The sequence below is a fragment of the Trichoderma aggressivum genome (assembly GCF_033847375.1).
Source record: "Trichoderma aggressivum f. europaeum strain CBS 100526 chromosome Unknown scaffold_004, whole genome shotgun sequence".
NCBI lineage: Eukaryota > Fungi > Ascomycota > Sordariomycetes > Hypocreales > Hypocreaceae > Trichoderma > Trichoderma aggressivum.
Window position 1 is genome coordinate 182,783 of NW_026946370.1, and position 14,539 is coordinate 197,321.

The 14,539-nt window shown below is 52.3% G+C and overlaps 5 protein-coding genes across 5 annotated transcripts; 2 read left to right on the top strand and 3 right to left on the bottom strand.

Annotated features, from left to right (window-relative positions):
* Window positions 1-238: 238 nt before the first annotated feature.
* Triagg1_1630 (CAZyme family GH2) lies at window positions 239-2,911 on the bottom strand (the record flags this gene model as incomplete). The annotated part of the gene is made up of 1 exon (XM_062895722.1): window positions 239-2,911. One exon carries the CDS (start codon window positions 2,909-2,911, stop codon window positions 239-241), a length of 2,673 nt encoding a protein of 890 aa, XP_062759169.1.
* A 1,451-nt stretch (window positions 2,912-4,362) lies between these two features.
* Triagg1_1631 (uncharacterized protein) lies at window positions 4,363-6,688 on the top strand (the record flags this gene model as incomplete). The annotated part of the gene is made up of 5 exons (XM_062895723.1): window positions 4,363-4,413; window positions 4,634-4,671; window positions 4,758-4,817; window positions 4,903-5,743; window positions 5,822-6,688. 5 exons carry the CDS (start codon window positions 4,363-4,365, stop codon window positions 6,686-6,688), a joined length of 1,857 nt encoding a protein of 618 aa, XP_062759170.1.
* Window positions 6,689-6,759: 71 nt separating this feature from the next.
* On the bottom strand, window positions 6,760-9,291 carry Triagg1_1632 (CAZyme family GH31; the record flags this gene model as incomplete). Its single annotated transcript, XM_062895724.1, has 1 exon — window positions 6,760-9,291. The coding sequence occupies one exon, from the start codon at window positions 9,289-9,291 to the stop codon at window positions 6,760-6,762; it is 2,532 nt and encodes an 843-aa protein (XP_062759171.1).
* Window positions 9,292-10,022: 731 nt separating this feature from the next.
* On the top strand, window positions 10,023-11,932 carry Triagg1_1633 (uncharacterized protein; the record flags this gene model as incomplete). The annotated part of the gene is made up of 5 exons (XM_062895725.1): window positions 10,023-10,575; window positions 10,647-10,744; window positions 10,805-10,917; window positions 10,971-11,156; window positions 11,221-11,932. 5 exons carry the CDS (start codon window positions 10,023-10,025, stop codon window positions 11,930-11,932), a joined length of 1,662 nt encoding a protein of 553 aa, XP_062759172.1.
* A 180-nt stretch (window positions 11,933-12,112) lies between these two features.
* On the bottom strand, window positions 12,113-14,281 carry Triagg1_1634 (transcriptional regulator family: Homeodomain; the record flags this gene model as incomplete). Its single annotated transcript, XM_062895726.1, has 1 exon — window positions 12,113-14,281. The coding sequence occupies one exon, from the start codon at window positions 14,279-14,281 to the stop codon at window positions 12,113-12,115; it is 2,169 nt and encodes a 722-aa protein (XP_062759173.1).
* Window positions 14,282-14,539: the final 258 nt, after the last annotated feature.

Here is a 14,539-nt window from a genome sequence, read left to right on the forward strand (position 1 = left end):
TTTGTTTAATGATTATGATAAGATAGGCTGCTCAAGCCTGTAAGAAGATAACGATGCATGGGCAGAAGCTTGTAATGTAAAATAGCATGAAGCATTCATTACTTTTTGATATGGAGAGATGTACGACTTTACGACTGATCAGAGAAGATGAAGAAATAAGAATAAGAGTTTAAACATAATTTCATTATTAATTATTCGTTAATTATAAAAAGGTGATGCAGCGTACGCCTTACTACAGCTACAGCTTAACAGTGGTAGCCTTGATATTCCTGCCACTGACCTGGATGCTGTCACCGCTTGCATCCCATCCTCCTACCTCAAGCTGCAGCTTCTCCTTCGGCCACAGAGTCACGTAATTGTCGGACCACGAAACGGGGTTTACGTCGTTGCCTCTCTTATCCACAAGAGTTAAGCGGATGAAGACAGCAGGTACAGAAGACTTGTTTTCAAGCGTGACTGTGCGAGTCTGTGTTCCCGGAACGCCAGCCGCATGCCTGGTGCTGCCGGTCGTCACAGAGACCTGAGCGGTAGACAGCTTGGCGAGAGGAGTATAGTCGACAAAGCTGGTGACTTGAGTGTAGTACCAGGTTGAGCCATCCCAGTCGAGCTTATCGATGGAATTGGTGATCCAGTAAACGTTGCGGCTCAGAACATTGCCCTTGCTGTCGGAGAGAACCAGGCGCAGGAAAGCAACGCTTGCCAGCTTGTTGACCTGGCTGGAGATGTCGGCGACCTTGAAACCCGAGTTGGCCTTGGTGTTGGTGTTAACAGACTGCTTGGCGATCTGCTTGCCGTTCGTGTCGATGAGCTCAATGTCGACCTTGCGGGCACCCGTCTGGTCAAGTGAGTGGTTGATGACCCAAATTTCCTTCTTCTGGTAGTTGTACGCAACGTGCTCGAACCGGGAGCCAACCTTGGTGCCGAAATAAGAGCCGGCAGGGTGCAGGTAGTAATCAAACTGGTTCCAGTGAAGACTTGGCCAAGCGTTGTTGAGCATCCAGTAGATGTTACCGGTTGCCGGGCGGCTAGCAGTCCACAGAGCACCAAAGCCCTCGTACTGAGCTCGGGTTGCTTCGTAGTCCATCATCTGGGCCTTGAGGAGATAGTCGTCTAGGGAGGTGGGAGCGCCGTAACGCTTGAACAGACCTTGGTTGTAAATCTTTCGGTTATAGAATGAAGACACGTTGGTGGACATGTGGAAGAGGTTCTTGTTAGGATTCTTCCACAGGTCATCTAGATCGGCCTGAGTGAGGAATCTCTTGAGGGAACCCAGCTCGGGGGTACCAACGCCAGATCCCAACTCGGAGCCGAAGCCAAAGGCAGCACCCAGGCGGTCCTCAGAAGGCTCAGTGTCGTACCAGTAGTTGGGCGGCACCCAATCGTAGGGGCCGTCCATCTTCATGCCACCAGGACCGATAAGGGCCGGGTAACCGCGCTTGGCAGCAGAGGCAATGATGGGAGTCTGCCAGCCAGCATTCTTCAAGGCGTTGACATAGAGCTCAGTTGCCTCGTCATTAGGCCAGAAGTCACTTCCCACGAGGAATGTCAACACGCTGGGGTGCGGCTGAAGCATGGAAGCCTCGTGAATTATGCTATAGTTGGCGGTCTGGTAGTCGTTGTCGTCCCAGACAGGGGGCGGGAAGATGGCGAGTTCATCGTTGTAAGCCCAAGCCTCCCACTTGTCACAGCATTCCCAGCCGGGCATGACCATCAATCCGTACTTGTCGCAAATCTCGTACAGCTCTGGGTGTTCCAACTTGCCCTCGAGACGGATGGTGTTCTGGTGCATGTCCAGCATATACTCGACAATGCGTGTGAAACGGTCGCCATCCCATCGCAGGAACATGTCAGCGCCATAACCACCGCCGTTGACTTGGAAGGGATGGCCGTTGACGCTGTACTGAGTGTCGTTGTACTGGTTGACAAAAGAAGTAACTTTGCGGACGCCGAAGTTGGTCTGAGCTGTGTCTGAAACAGCCTTGTTGACGGAGAAGGTGACCTTGGCGTTATACAGAGGCTGGTCACCCCATTGCTTGGGCCACCAGATCTTTGGGTTCTTAATCGTCTTCGTGAACTGAACAAGCTTCTTCTCACCAGGGGCAAGCTTCACCGTCTGCTTCAGGGGCCCTCCAGAGCATGAGTTGCCAGTTACAACGGCTTCGGCGTCAAAAACAACTGCAGTGTTCTCCAGGTTCTGGGCTTCCGCACGGATGGTAACCTTGGCAGGGCTGCTCTCAACTGGGTCGTCAATGTCGACAACGACACTGATGGGGCCCATGGAAACAGAACCGGTCTCTTTGACCGTGATATCACGCCAGATTCCGGATCCGTTATCAGCGGGGTACGGATTCCAGTCAACGTATCCAAGGGCGAAGTCGTACAGATAGTCTGTTGGGTAGACTTGGACGACAAAGGCGTTGTCCTTGGCGGCGAGGCTCGTGATGTCGTAGGTGCGGCCGGCGTAGGCACCAGCCTGGTATTCGGAGTCGGCAATTTGCTTGCCGTTGAAAAAGAGATCGGCTTTGGATGTAATGCCGTTCGTTTGCAGAATAAAATGCTTGCCCTTGGCGGGAGAGAGCGCAAACTCATGGCGGTAGATCCAGGGCACCGAAAACTGGCCCCAGTTGAAGTGGTTCATGTTGTCCGAGTACCACAGATCCTCATCCTTGTAGATTCCGGCATTGAGAAGACAAGCCATGAGCGTGCATCTCGACGTCCCCGCGTGATACCACGATGAGGTGTCGACACCAGGCGTAGACAGCCCCTTGAGGTCCTTAGACACTGCTGAGGAGGAATTGATATCCCAGTCTGGAATGGCGACTTTGTCACCGGCTTTGGACGTCAACGGAGTGCCAGCTGCAGAGGCAAGGCCGCTGCCCAGCAGAAGGGCTGCGACGGCGTTGGCGATCATGTTTCGTGGCCGCGCTTTGGAGTAGCCTTGAACGTCTTCCCGGGTCTGCACAGGGTCCAGAGTTTCCCGGGTCGCGTTCCGGGCCCTCGGTCCCCTTTATAATAAACGGGCAATCATTTCCATTCCTCTTTCCTCATGGGGGCTATTGGGTAACTGACCCAGTAACTGGCACTACTCGTATACGAGTAAACCTTCCAAGAAAGAAGCGCCGTCTATACGTACTGAATTCGCCGTGCTCGTACGTGCTGCTGTACCACCAATTTTCCGTCCGCCGTTCCTTGTCCTACATGGATGGCGATCCCACAAGCTCTTAGGCGTCGAGCATTGTCAGGGCTTAATACAACGTTACCTTACTAACTTAGAAAAGCACAGAACGCCTCGGCTGCTGATTGAGTAGGCGAGGTTGCACCCTGACTTGAACTTGAGAGATTCTAGCAGCTTGTTCCTGACGAAGCGGGGAAAGCAAGGCAAGCCAAGACAGGGGCCATTTTCCAGCTTGTTTACTGCGTTTACTTGCTCTAACCGGAAATCTCGATGCAAGTAAGCATATCAGGCGGCATGGGCTGACCTTGTCTGGTATGGGAAACGGTTATCTTCTCAAAGAGGCAATTGATGTGTTTGGAGTCTCACTGCGTGCAGCATCACCGGCAGCTTCACACACGTGCTTCCTGAAGCTGTGGCTATAGCTCTGCCACGGAGAGGCTCAACTGTCGATGCCCAGACTGCCAAGTCACAATGCCATCTCTTGTGCAGATCAGCCTGCTGTCCGTTTCTATCTCCTCACTCGCCGCAGTGGATCCATTGATAGAGACAAGGTGCGGAGTAGCTCGAGTTGACGAATTTTCCACCACTTGATAAGCTTAGTTCGGCAAACCATTGGCCGACCAGGGGTTGAGGTAGCAATTCGGATAGGAAGCTGCAAAGTCTGGGGTCAAGGTGGATCATTCTGGGAGCGCTTTGCAAATTGGTAATGTGATTGTAATTGCCAGCGGCTTGATACGTTTTACACGAGACGGATTCATGATTGTCCTGAGAGAGATGTAACTGTACACACATACGTAGTAACCAATTGCCACTGATGTCAGGACTTTGGGACGGAGGAATAGCAACGATGAAACATCGCATTCTAAGCATCCAATCTTTAGTCATCCGTGTGCGACAGTGTCAACTCCAACCCCCCACTCATCTAAACCTCCTCTCGTGGCGTCCTGATTGAAACGGAACTTTGCGTTTCTCGGGTCATGGCCCATGCCAGAGCCCCATCGCGTCGGCTCCCATTGCCATCGATATCCTTATCGCGATGACAAGCAGCCCTCATCTGCCTAATGTTGCATCAATCAATATCCATATCCATATCTCTCTCATTAGCCGTTTCCCCTGCCGCCATGGGATGGGATAAGATCGGTCGACCGTTGTAGCAGCTTGACGCGATTCGCCCACCACAGACGGCCATGGAGACCAAGCACTCAGACACCCCACGTATCCGCAAGAAGAGGATTCCGGTAAGCAAATCCGTACTTGTATTGGCATCAGCACTGCAGATAGGCGTAGGTCGCTGTCATGAGGGGCGTTCGGCCCGCCGCCATGTCACGTTGATATCTGCTCGGAATGGTCCGTTGCTGACAGTTGGCCAACAGAAATCGTGTAACGCCTGTCGTCGATCCAAGGTGAACCCTACATGGAGTTGATAGCTTGTGTTTGGAAACGATAGTTGACAGTTAGATCAAGGCTAAATGCGATGGTAAACGACCTTGCTCGCGGTAAGCTGTTCCGGCTGCATCAACTTCCACAGGAGGAGACGGTGTGACACCTCGTGTGCCTTAACTCAGATTAACGGTTACATCAGATGCTGCGAGCTGAAAAAGATCTGCGCCTTTATCGATCCTCCAAAAGAGGCCCATCAGCTGTACGTATCCTTGATCAGTTCGCCGACACTACTCTGTGCATACATGTATCCTTGCATCACTAATCATCGCATCTCAACCATATAGTCGAATAGAGGAGCTTGAAGAACAGGTTACAGCACTAAAAGACGAGCTTCGAAGAGCTTCTTCCACACAAACCGGCTCTCAAATTGAGACTAGCCACACAAATCTCGGTCAGCAGCTGGGCGTCAATTCACAGGCTTCATCAAATTTGGACCATGGCCCCTTTGTTCCAGAAGCTCCGTTCAACTCTGATGAATTAGCCCTCATTCGTCCATCACACACAGAATCACCGACAGATACCGTGCTATCCAACAAACAAGCCAAATCCAATTTCGAGATTGCATCTGTTACATTACCCGATTGTGTGGACGCCGGGCTGCTTAGCATTGAGCAAGCCGAGCAGTACTTTTCCATCTTCTTTCAGGGATGCGACCATTCTGTGCCCGTCTTTGATCCCCGATATGACTCGTTTCAGAGCATTCGTGCAAGAAGCAGTCTGCTTTTCAGTGCCATTTGCACAATTGGCTGTCGCGTTGTGACCGGAACCGACACTCAACAATGGCACATGCTGGATTTTCACGTCAAGAGAATGCTAAACTGCGCTCTAGCAAGGCCAGCTATGGCTTCGCTGGAGACTATTCAAGCATTACTGGTCCGCTCATGCTATGCATCTGAGAGATCGCTTCTCGTCGCAGCCGCAACACGCATGGCTCTTGATCTCAATTTCCCCGAGTCCTACGACGAGATGATCAATCGGTCTGCGGTGCTGGCAACACGAAGACCCTCGACAGGCACTGATGAAGATACAATCATCTCGATGCGAAGAGTCAGGACTTGGCTCCATCTATTCGTCTTGGGCCACATCTTACACGTCGATGCTTCTGATTTACCAACCTTTAAGTTTGTAGGTGATTCACGGAGAAGCCGAATTATTCTAAAAAGCTCAGCTGCAACTGAACTCGATCTATTTTTGTTCTCCCAGGTTGAACTTAACGTGATTCGTGGTAGGATCTACGATTCACTGGCTAGTCATGTTGGCTTTGGTGATGAAGAGATGCTGGATGTCGTCCGCGAAGCTCGCATTGACATATCTATATGGTTCGACGACTGGGCACATATTTTCGAAAAGCACAGCATTCAAGCACCTTGGCTCAGTGTCAATCTTCGGGTGCAAAAGTGTTGGGCTGAAAACATGGCTCTATGTCGTGCTGTAAGAGCAACCGGCGTGGAAAATGTCGACTTCATGTCGCCTGCTCAAAAATCGGTTGTTGCCATGGCCAAGGACGCTTTGGAGGAACACCTGGATATCATGATTGAGGAACCAAGATTGTATATCCGCAACCTGCGATTTGCAATGGACTTTGTCTGGGCAAAATGTGCATTTTGCTATTTACTGCTTCTCAAACTTTCTATTCTGCTACCTGAGAGCAAGGGACGTTCTAGCAGAGAGCTTGTAGCACATGGAAACATTCTCTTAAGCGAACTGAGCGAAGCAAGCGGTGGTAACCATAATGGAAGCCGGAGTAATACTGGGAAGCAATATCTACAACTTCTCCAGGCCGGGATTGAGAAATTCAGCAGCGTCACGCATGAAGCTCACAATACCGCCCTGAGCATTGCAAATGATGAGGGCTTTTCATCTCGACGAACGCCTGGCTATGGTACACAAAATCGGATGGAGTTGGACTCGTTTGTCCCTGAGCAGTTCATCTTTGAGTGGGATTTCCCTGGCCTCACGCTTTTCTCCTCGTCTGCCATCGGCGTTGCCTGGCTCGATGACATACTCGTCGAGGCACTTAATGGGGGCGAAGACCTATTCGGGTGGCTACCAACTGATGCTGAGAGCTGAAGGACTTTACAAAATATCAATGTCTATTTGTAATGATGTATATATTGACTTGTTTTTATATCCCGTGTTTATCAAAGCTCAAATCTCTTCCTTCCCTCATCATCTACGCCCAAATCGCGAATTTGTACGCCATCAGTCGAACGAACTGCTCTTGCGTCTCCAGGAGGCAGCACAACAACCAGCGTTTTCCACGGCGCGACATACCCAGATGTTTCATCTCTAGAAAATTGAACCTCAATTTCTGACCCTTTAACCGAATATGCGATGCTGTATTTGGAGATTTTGTTCTTTGCAACAGCAGATACGCCGTCGTCTTCGTACCACACCGTCTCATAGCGCTTCGAGCTAGATCCTTGACGGGGAGGGAAGATTTCAATCGCGCGATAGTCGTCCAGAGGAAGATTGGCGACATTTTCCTTTTCTCCTGGGGACAGTACTTGCACGTCTCTTCCGACTGGGATCGCTGTTCCGACCTTGGCAAGCACTGGAATGCCTGCGCCGTGCCACTCTGCGTCAACCGTAGCCCATTGTCCTGCTTCCAAGTACTGATAGGGAGCTTTGAGATTGATGTAGCCTTCGTCCTCATCCGAAGCCTTGGGAAGATAGACTCGTGCCTGCGTGGCGCCGGGCTCGTATACACCGCCAACCAGTAGAGCGTCGCCAAGCCAATATTGCGTCTCACCCTCTGTAATTGGTGTCGTCCACACTTCCGGATCTTCTTCGTATCCCCAGCCAGTCCAACGCTGAGGTGGAATAGCTGTTTGATGACTATCTAGCATCAATGAGTAGATGTAGGGGATCATGGCGTATCTGCGCTTGATGGCTTTGCGAACCAAGTGTGTGATTTCCGGGTACATCCACGGCTCGATGACGTCTCCGACGTGATTCTCATTGATCGTCTTGAAGCAGTTGATTGCGAAGCGCTGAGAGTATGTACCAATCTGAACCCATCGAAGAAGTAGCTCAGGGGATGGCTGCGGGCCTTCGAATCCTCCGATATCGTGGCCATAGCATTGCATTAAAGACATGCCCGCGTTGAGTGCAAGAGCATTGGCACCCTTCATGCTAGCCCAGCTGGTGGTGTTATCTCCGCTCCATGAACTACAAGCATATCTCATAGTGCCAGCGGTCGCACTTCGAGTAAGAACAAACGGGCGTACATCTGGATCAACGTCGACGAGGGCATCGTGAGATGCTTTTCCATGAAGCTCAGTGTGCAGGCTTCGGCCCCAGAGACCAATTTGTGGCCTATCCTTGACCTCGTCCCTTACATCGAGAGAAGGCTCGTCAAGGGCGCAGATCCAGCCGTCATCGGTGACCGTGTACTCATTGTTGTCGTTCCAGATGCAGTCAATGCCTTCCTGTCTGAGCTTCTTGACGCCCTCGTACCACCATTTAAATCCAGCAGCAGAGGTGAAGTCAATATGCCCACCTTCAGCGCTCTCGCCTCCGCCAGCACTCCATAGTCTTGTCACCGCCGTCTTTTTCGTGTGCGGGTCGACGAATAAGGCATTTGCAGCTTTAAGCTTCTCGTACTCTGGATGAGTGGCAATAACATAGGGCTTCACGTTGGCGATTAATCTCATGCCAAGCTTGTGGTACTCCTTAATAAAGGCCTCTGGATCCGAAAACCGATGGCGATTCCAGGTGAAGACGTTGCGTGTTTTCGGCGGCTGCTCTGCCACGGTATAACCAGATGACATTTGGTACGCCGAGCATGGAATGTCCTGCTCCTTCATCTTGCGCGCAAGATCAAGCAGCGCCTCGGAAGCTGGAGGGTCATCGAGCATGGAGTACTTCATACCACCGGAGAGGTACCCAAACGCCCATCTTGGCACAAGAAGAGGATAGCCGGCGATCTCCGCATAAGTCGTAACAATGTCCCTGAGAGTTTTCCCAACGATAATGTACTCTTCCAATCCTCCGTAGTCTTGTCTCAACACCTTGTAGCGACCCCACATGCCGTCCATCTCAGCCCCAATAGAATACGAGCCTCTCGAATGAGTAGTCGAAAACAGAGCCAGACAGCCACTCGGCGTCGCATTGATGAGAAGTGGGATGTTTTTGTACAGCGGATCAGTGCGGTAAATGTCATAGCCAAAACTGTCCGTCGCCGAAAGCTCAAATTTTCTCCCAGCGAGGTTCATGGGAGCCGCCTTTTCGCCCAGGCCGACGTACAGGGTATCTCTATTGTACCGCGAATAATGAGCAATGCCCTCGCCGTCAACAACGTACGAGCGATTTGGCAAATCTTCGTGAAGAGGCCCATTCTTGCTGCCTTCGAGAGAGACGGAGAGGAGTGGTGAGGACTCAGTCCAGTCAATAGTAGCCGTGATTGGGCCGATTTTGATCTGCTTTGTAGTGCTTGTAGAGTCAACATTGACAGATGCAGCCTCTATCTGCCTTTTTAAGAGAGGCACACTGGGGTGAGGTGGCAGAGGGTGAGATTTAGACGTAAAGGTTGTACGAAATACATTGGATCGAAGAGCGTCGAGTGTGAATTGAAAGGGAAGTTGAGGATCCGTACAGTCGAGTTGCAGCAGCTTGTCTGAAGAAGCTGTGTTCTCCGCCCAGTTTGACGGGACGCGCTCTTGTTGAGGCATCTTGGAGATGCTTAATGGTGATTCTTATTTAAAAATACAATCTCAATTAGAGAGAGGGAGTACAGAAATTGGGATGAAATTAACAATGGACAAAGCCAAGATGAGGAGGGCGCTGGAGTTGATTTATATGTCGATGTTACACGTGGATGTATAAAGACATGACACTGGTGGTCCCTCAATTGAGCGGATCAAGCTGCGTGGGGATGAGGACCGATTTCGGTCTTTTCTTTATTCCTGTCGGGCTACAAAGCACTTTGTCTACCATTTACCGATCACATTTCAATTTCCTAGACCAAAAATATACGTTGCAATTACCCTTTGTAGGCTCTATTCTTTCCATTAATAGTCGCTTCATGATTGCGGAACATGGGTTCGGCTATCCAGCAACCGGGCAAAACTGAACAATCTCCGCTGAGGGGCAATCGAGAACGGAGAAAGTTGATTGAAACCCGACGGAGAAAACTCGCCATGTCCGTCTAGCCTATCAAACAACAAGATTCCTTCCCCGCATTCTGCTCTTACAACCAGAATGTTTGCCCCATGGGGTTCCGTGGCGCTTTCACGGCTTATGCGAGCCCTTTTGCATGTTAGACCGGGGAAGAATCAGGTGAGTTGTGGGTGTTTATAAATATCATAGATGATTGCCTGCAACTGGAGCGGTCAAGCATGGTGGTCTGGGCCACATCGTCGTTCTCATCTTGTGTCGATCAGTTCGTGTAAGAGACATCATCATGGCAGCTCAAAAGGACAACCCAGATATCATTCACCTTGAAACCGGCACGAACCAAGGTGACTCCAACCCCAAGAGCATCACCAGCGAAATCACCCCTGTCCCGAAACCAAACGCCGACTCTTCTGTCACGGGCAGAGACAAAGCTGCTCAGTTCCTGAAGCAAGCCAACCAGGCTACCATCATTGTCACTCCTAGCGAGAATGCCCGTATCCTCCGCAAGATCGACCTCCACCTCCTCCCCATCATCCTCTTCGTCTACTGTCTCCAGTCGCTCGACAAGACGACTCTTTCCTATGCGTCAGTCTTTGGCCTCATCGATGACACGCACCTGGAGGGCCAGGAGTTCTCATGGCTAGGCTCCGTGGTGTATGTGGCCCAGCTGGTGTTTCAGCCGCTGGTGGCCTATGCCCTGGTGAAGTTGCCCGTGGGCAGATTCTGCGCCACCATGGTGTTTTGCTGGGGAGCGGTGTTGTGTGGCATGACGGCTGCGAAGAACTTTGGGGGTCTGATGGCCGCGAGATTATTGTTGGGAGCGTTTGAGGCTTCAGTTGGTAAGTATCTTTCCTTTCTCCGAGTGGCGATGCTCATTGTCAAAGTACATTTCCTAACTGATGTTTGATAGCCCCGACTTTTATTGCAGTCGTACAAATGTGGTACCGCAGAAAAGAGCAGACAACTCGAAACGCCTCCTGGTATGCAATGCTGGGAGTTGTCAACATGGTAAAGCCGCCACCGCGAGTCTACAACGTGAACTGAACTGCTTCTAACGATAATATATAGCTCGGAAGTCTCCTCACTTATGGTCTTGGTCACATCAAGTCAACCCTTCGACCCTATCAAATTATCTTCCTCTTCTGTGGCTGCATCACTGTTGCTTTTTCAATAGTCATGTAGTAAGTGGAACAATACTCTCCTTTACCTGAACACATCTCTAACAAATACACAGCCTTTTCATGCCCGATTCCCCCATGACGGCAAAGTTCCTCAAAGAAGACGAGAAACTTATTGCTATTGAACGCCTGCGAATGAACCAGATGGGCATCGGCTCCGGCGTCTGGAAATGGGAGCATGTTCGCGAAGCCATGCTGGACCCAAAGACGTGGCTCTGGTTCTGTCTCATGCTTACCATCTCGTAAGTTAATTACAATTGTCACTAGACCCAACAACAACGGCTACTAATGCTAACATTGCAATAGAATTCCCAGTGGCGGCATCTCTACCTTTGGTCCGCTCATCATCCAGTCCTTTGGCTTCAGCTCCTTCACCACGATCCTCTTCAATATCCCCTTTGGTGCAGTCCAGATGATTGCCACACTTGGTGGCGCTTGGGTATCCGACAAGATACACATGAAATCTGCCGTTCTCTTGTTCCTCTGCCTCCCCCCCATTGCCGGCTGTGTCGTCCTTCTCGTTACCGGCCGAGCTCCATCCGACCGAGCTGTTCTCCTGGTTGGCTACTACATCATCTCCGTCTACCCTGGCATTTCTCCTCTGATCTACTCCTGGTCAGGCCAGAACACTGCCGGCGATACCAAGCGTAAAGTGACCACCGGTATGCTCTTTGTTGGAGCGAGTGTCGGCAACATCATCGGCCCGCAGCTCTTCAAGCCCAGCGAGAAGCCACGCTACGACCGTGGTTTGCGATCGAATCTTGCGCTATTCGTGGTGCTGGCAGTCCTGATTGTTGCGGGTATGCTTTGGATCAAGGTCCTTAACACGCGGCAGGCGGCGAGACGGCGAGCGCTCGGTAAGTCGGAGGTGATCCGGGATCTTAGCATGATGGATAGGAAGCGAGGCGATAATGAATACGACGAGGAGATTTTGAACATGGGAGATGATAATGTTGGGGATAAGGCGTTTGAGGACGTGACGGACTTGCAGAATGAAGATTTCATTTATGTTTATTGATAATTGTTAATGAGTGGGTATATATATCCTACGAAACTACCGATATGCCAAAAGCTATTTATAATGTTTGAGTTGAAAAGTATGTACAAAATCTATATGGAGTATGAATGCGTAATTGAGGCAGCACAAACGACCTCTTGAAATGAATCCAAATGAGCAGCAGTGGCAGAATCTCTGATACTAGGGAAATAGTCCCAGTGGTACATCCGCTTCATCGCCACTCAGGGGGGTAGTACGGGCCCTATTCGACGGCATCTTCCGAGTGCCATCTCCGTTTATGCTGGTTGCGGCCCCCGTCCACTCAACCATGGTGGTGCCGCGGCGAAAGTGCGATGCCAGATGCTGGACCCTCTCGTCCCAGCTATGCATCTTGAGCTGGCAGAAGCCGCACACGCTCTCGTACTTGTCCTGGCGATGCTGCAAGAGGTGGAGGTTCGGCTTCCACCCGTCCCACTTTCGGCAACGATGGAACTTGTGCAGGTGCTGCCATAAATGATCCTTGCGAGTAAACGTTCGCTCTGACACGGGACGCTCGGCGCAGGATTGGAACTCGTGAGCTTGTAGATGCTCCTCCGTCGGCGACGCCTGACCACAAAATATGCATTCGGGCTCGCTGTGGTTGACGCGCCAAACAAGATGTGACTGTTCCTCTGGCAGAGGAACCTTGCATATCCAGGAGTCGAGGCCAGGGAGGTGAATGGATCTCTCATGGCGCACCCAGTCATACTTCTTCTTGAAGCTCTGGCGGCAAAAGGTGCACTGAAACATGTGGGCCTTTGCACGATCTGCTGTCGTTCCCACAGCGGCCCTTGCATTGGATGAGGCGGCTATCAAATCGCTGTCGCCCCCGTGGATGGAGCTGTGCGCCGACAGGGAGAAGATGCCCGCGTCGTCAGATTGATAGAAGGAAAAGGCAGACGATCCAGAGTTGGATGAGCCCTCGTAGCGGCCCGAGGGGTGCTGGTTGAAGATGGCCGACTCGCTGCTGGCCGAGGAAGGGGCCCCATCGGTGGCATAGTTGCCGTCAAAGGTGTAGAGGTAAGCATCTCCCTCATCAACATGGCTGGAAATGGCGTTCTCGATGGCTGATACCGAGACCGGCTCCTCATTGGGGGGCGAATGCCTCCAGCGCTCCATTGGTGACATGCCAGACAGGAACGTCTGCGGCATGGGAGAGCCTTGCAGAAACACTTTGCTGCTGTTGTTGAAGTGTGACTGCGCGGTCAGACGATGGCGGCGCCTAGCATTGGCGAACCAATTAATCACCTGCGTCTTGCTGAGGCCGCTCTGCTCGGAAAGCATGGATTTTTCGTCTTCGGACGGGTATGGATGTTCTTGATGAGTGGCGAACCAGTTTCTCAGAACCCGGGTCTTCTTGACGGACCGAGTGCTGTTCCTCTTGTGCGAGACGGACGATGATCGAGTTGCGGTTGGAGCAGTCTCTCGCTCAATGCGCCATTGCGCTGTCCCTTCACGAGTGGTGGCTTCGTCGACCTCCTCACAAACACCGTGCAGATGGCCAATGACGGGGAGAACAGTCTCATAGGCAGAGGCATCTCTCTTACTTCGCTCAGCAAGGCTGCAGTCACGGTAAAGGGCCACGCAACTGGAACAAGAGCTGACGGGGTTTGGGTTTGCCTCCGTGGTCTGGAGGATGAGGCACTGGAGCCGTAGGCGTTTGCAGTAGTTGCAGGGCACGGGTGGCCGGTGGGCGCCGTTTTTGATGAAGAACTCGTCGATGGCGTTGAGGGTCCTGCCGTTGTCTTGCAGCGACTGGTGCTGCTGCGGCTGAGCCTCCGTTGCCCAGAAGTGTCCGATATCACTGAGAGGGCCCGGAGCAAGCGGCAGCGGAGCAGCACCGTCAAAGGGAGAGCCGGGGCCAGGGAAGACGCCGGAGTCGGTGCGGTCAGACCCCAGCTCGTACTGGAACTCGGGGAAGCTGGAGCCTCCACCGGCCGGGCTCGCATACGGGCTGCCGGCATAGGGGTCCGAGGGGGAGAAGAAGGGCGGCCCAAACTGGTCCATGGGGACGGGAGTCTGCAGCTGGCGGGGGAGCTGGTCTGAGGCCGGCTGGTGCTGCTCGGACGGGAATTGCTGCTGAGCCGGCGGTTCTGGTTGAGGGTGAGGGAGGGATTGCGAGCGCGAGACGGCGTGAGGCTGGGCGTGAGGCTGGTGCTGGCGCATGAGGCGGTGCTGGTTCTCCATGGGAATCCCCATCCCCATCCCCGTCCCCGTCCCCATCTGGCCCATCTGGCCCATCTCCATGCCCATCTCCAAGCCGACGCCCGCCATGGCGAGATTGCCGACGTTGCCCCGATGCTCGTCCTCCAGGAACAGGCCGTCGTCCATGGCCCAAGATCGCGTCGTACCGTACTAGTAAGCGCTCACCGTCTCACGACTCGCGGCCCGGCCTCAGCGACGCCTGTCTCGGACTTTTCCAATCGAGTGTCTCACCAGCTCCACGGCCCGGATCTTGTGCAGCAGCCTCGTGTGACTGTCACTGCTGCTGCTATCTGCCACTCGTACAGGCCTTCTCCTGCAGGCTAGCGGCCCAATCCCTCGTTAGTCTGCTCGATTCAACATGGATCGACTGTTTCGCAGCGCTTC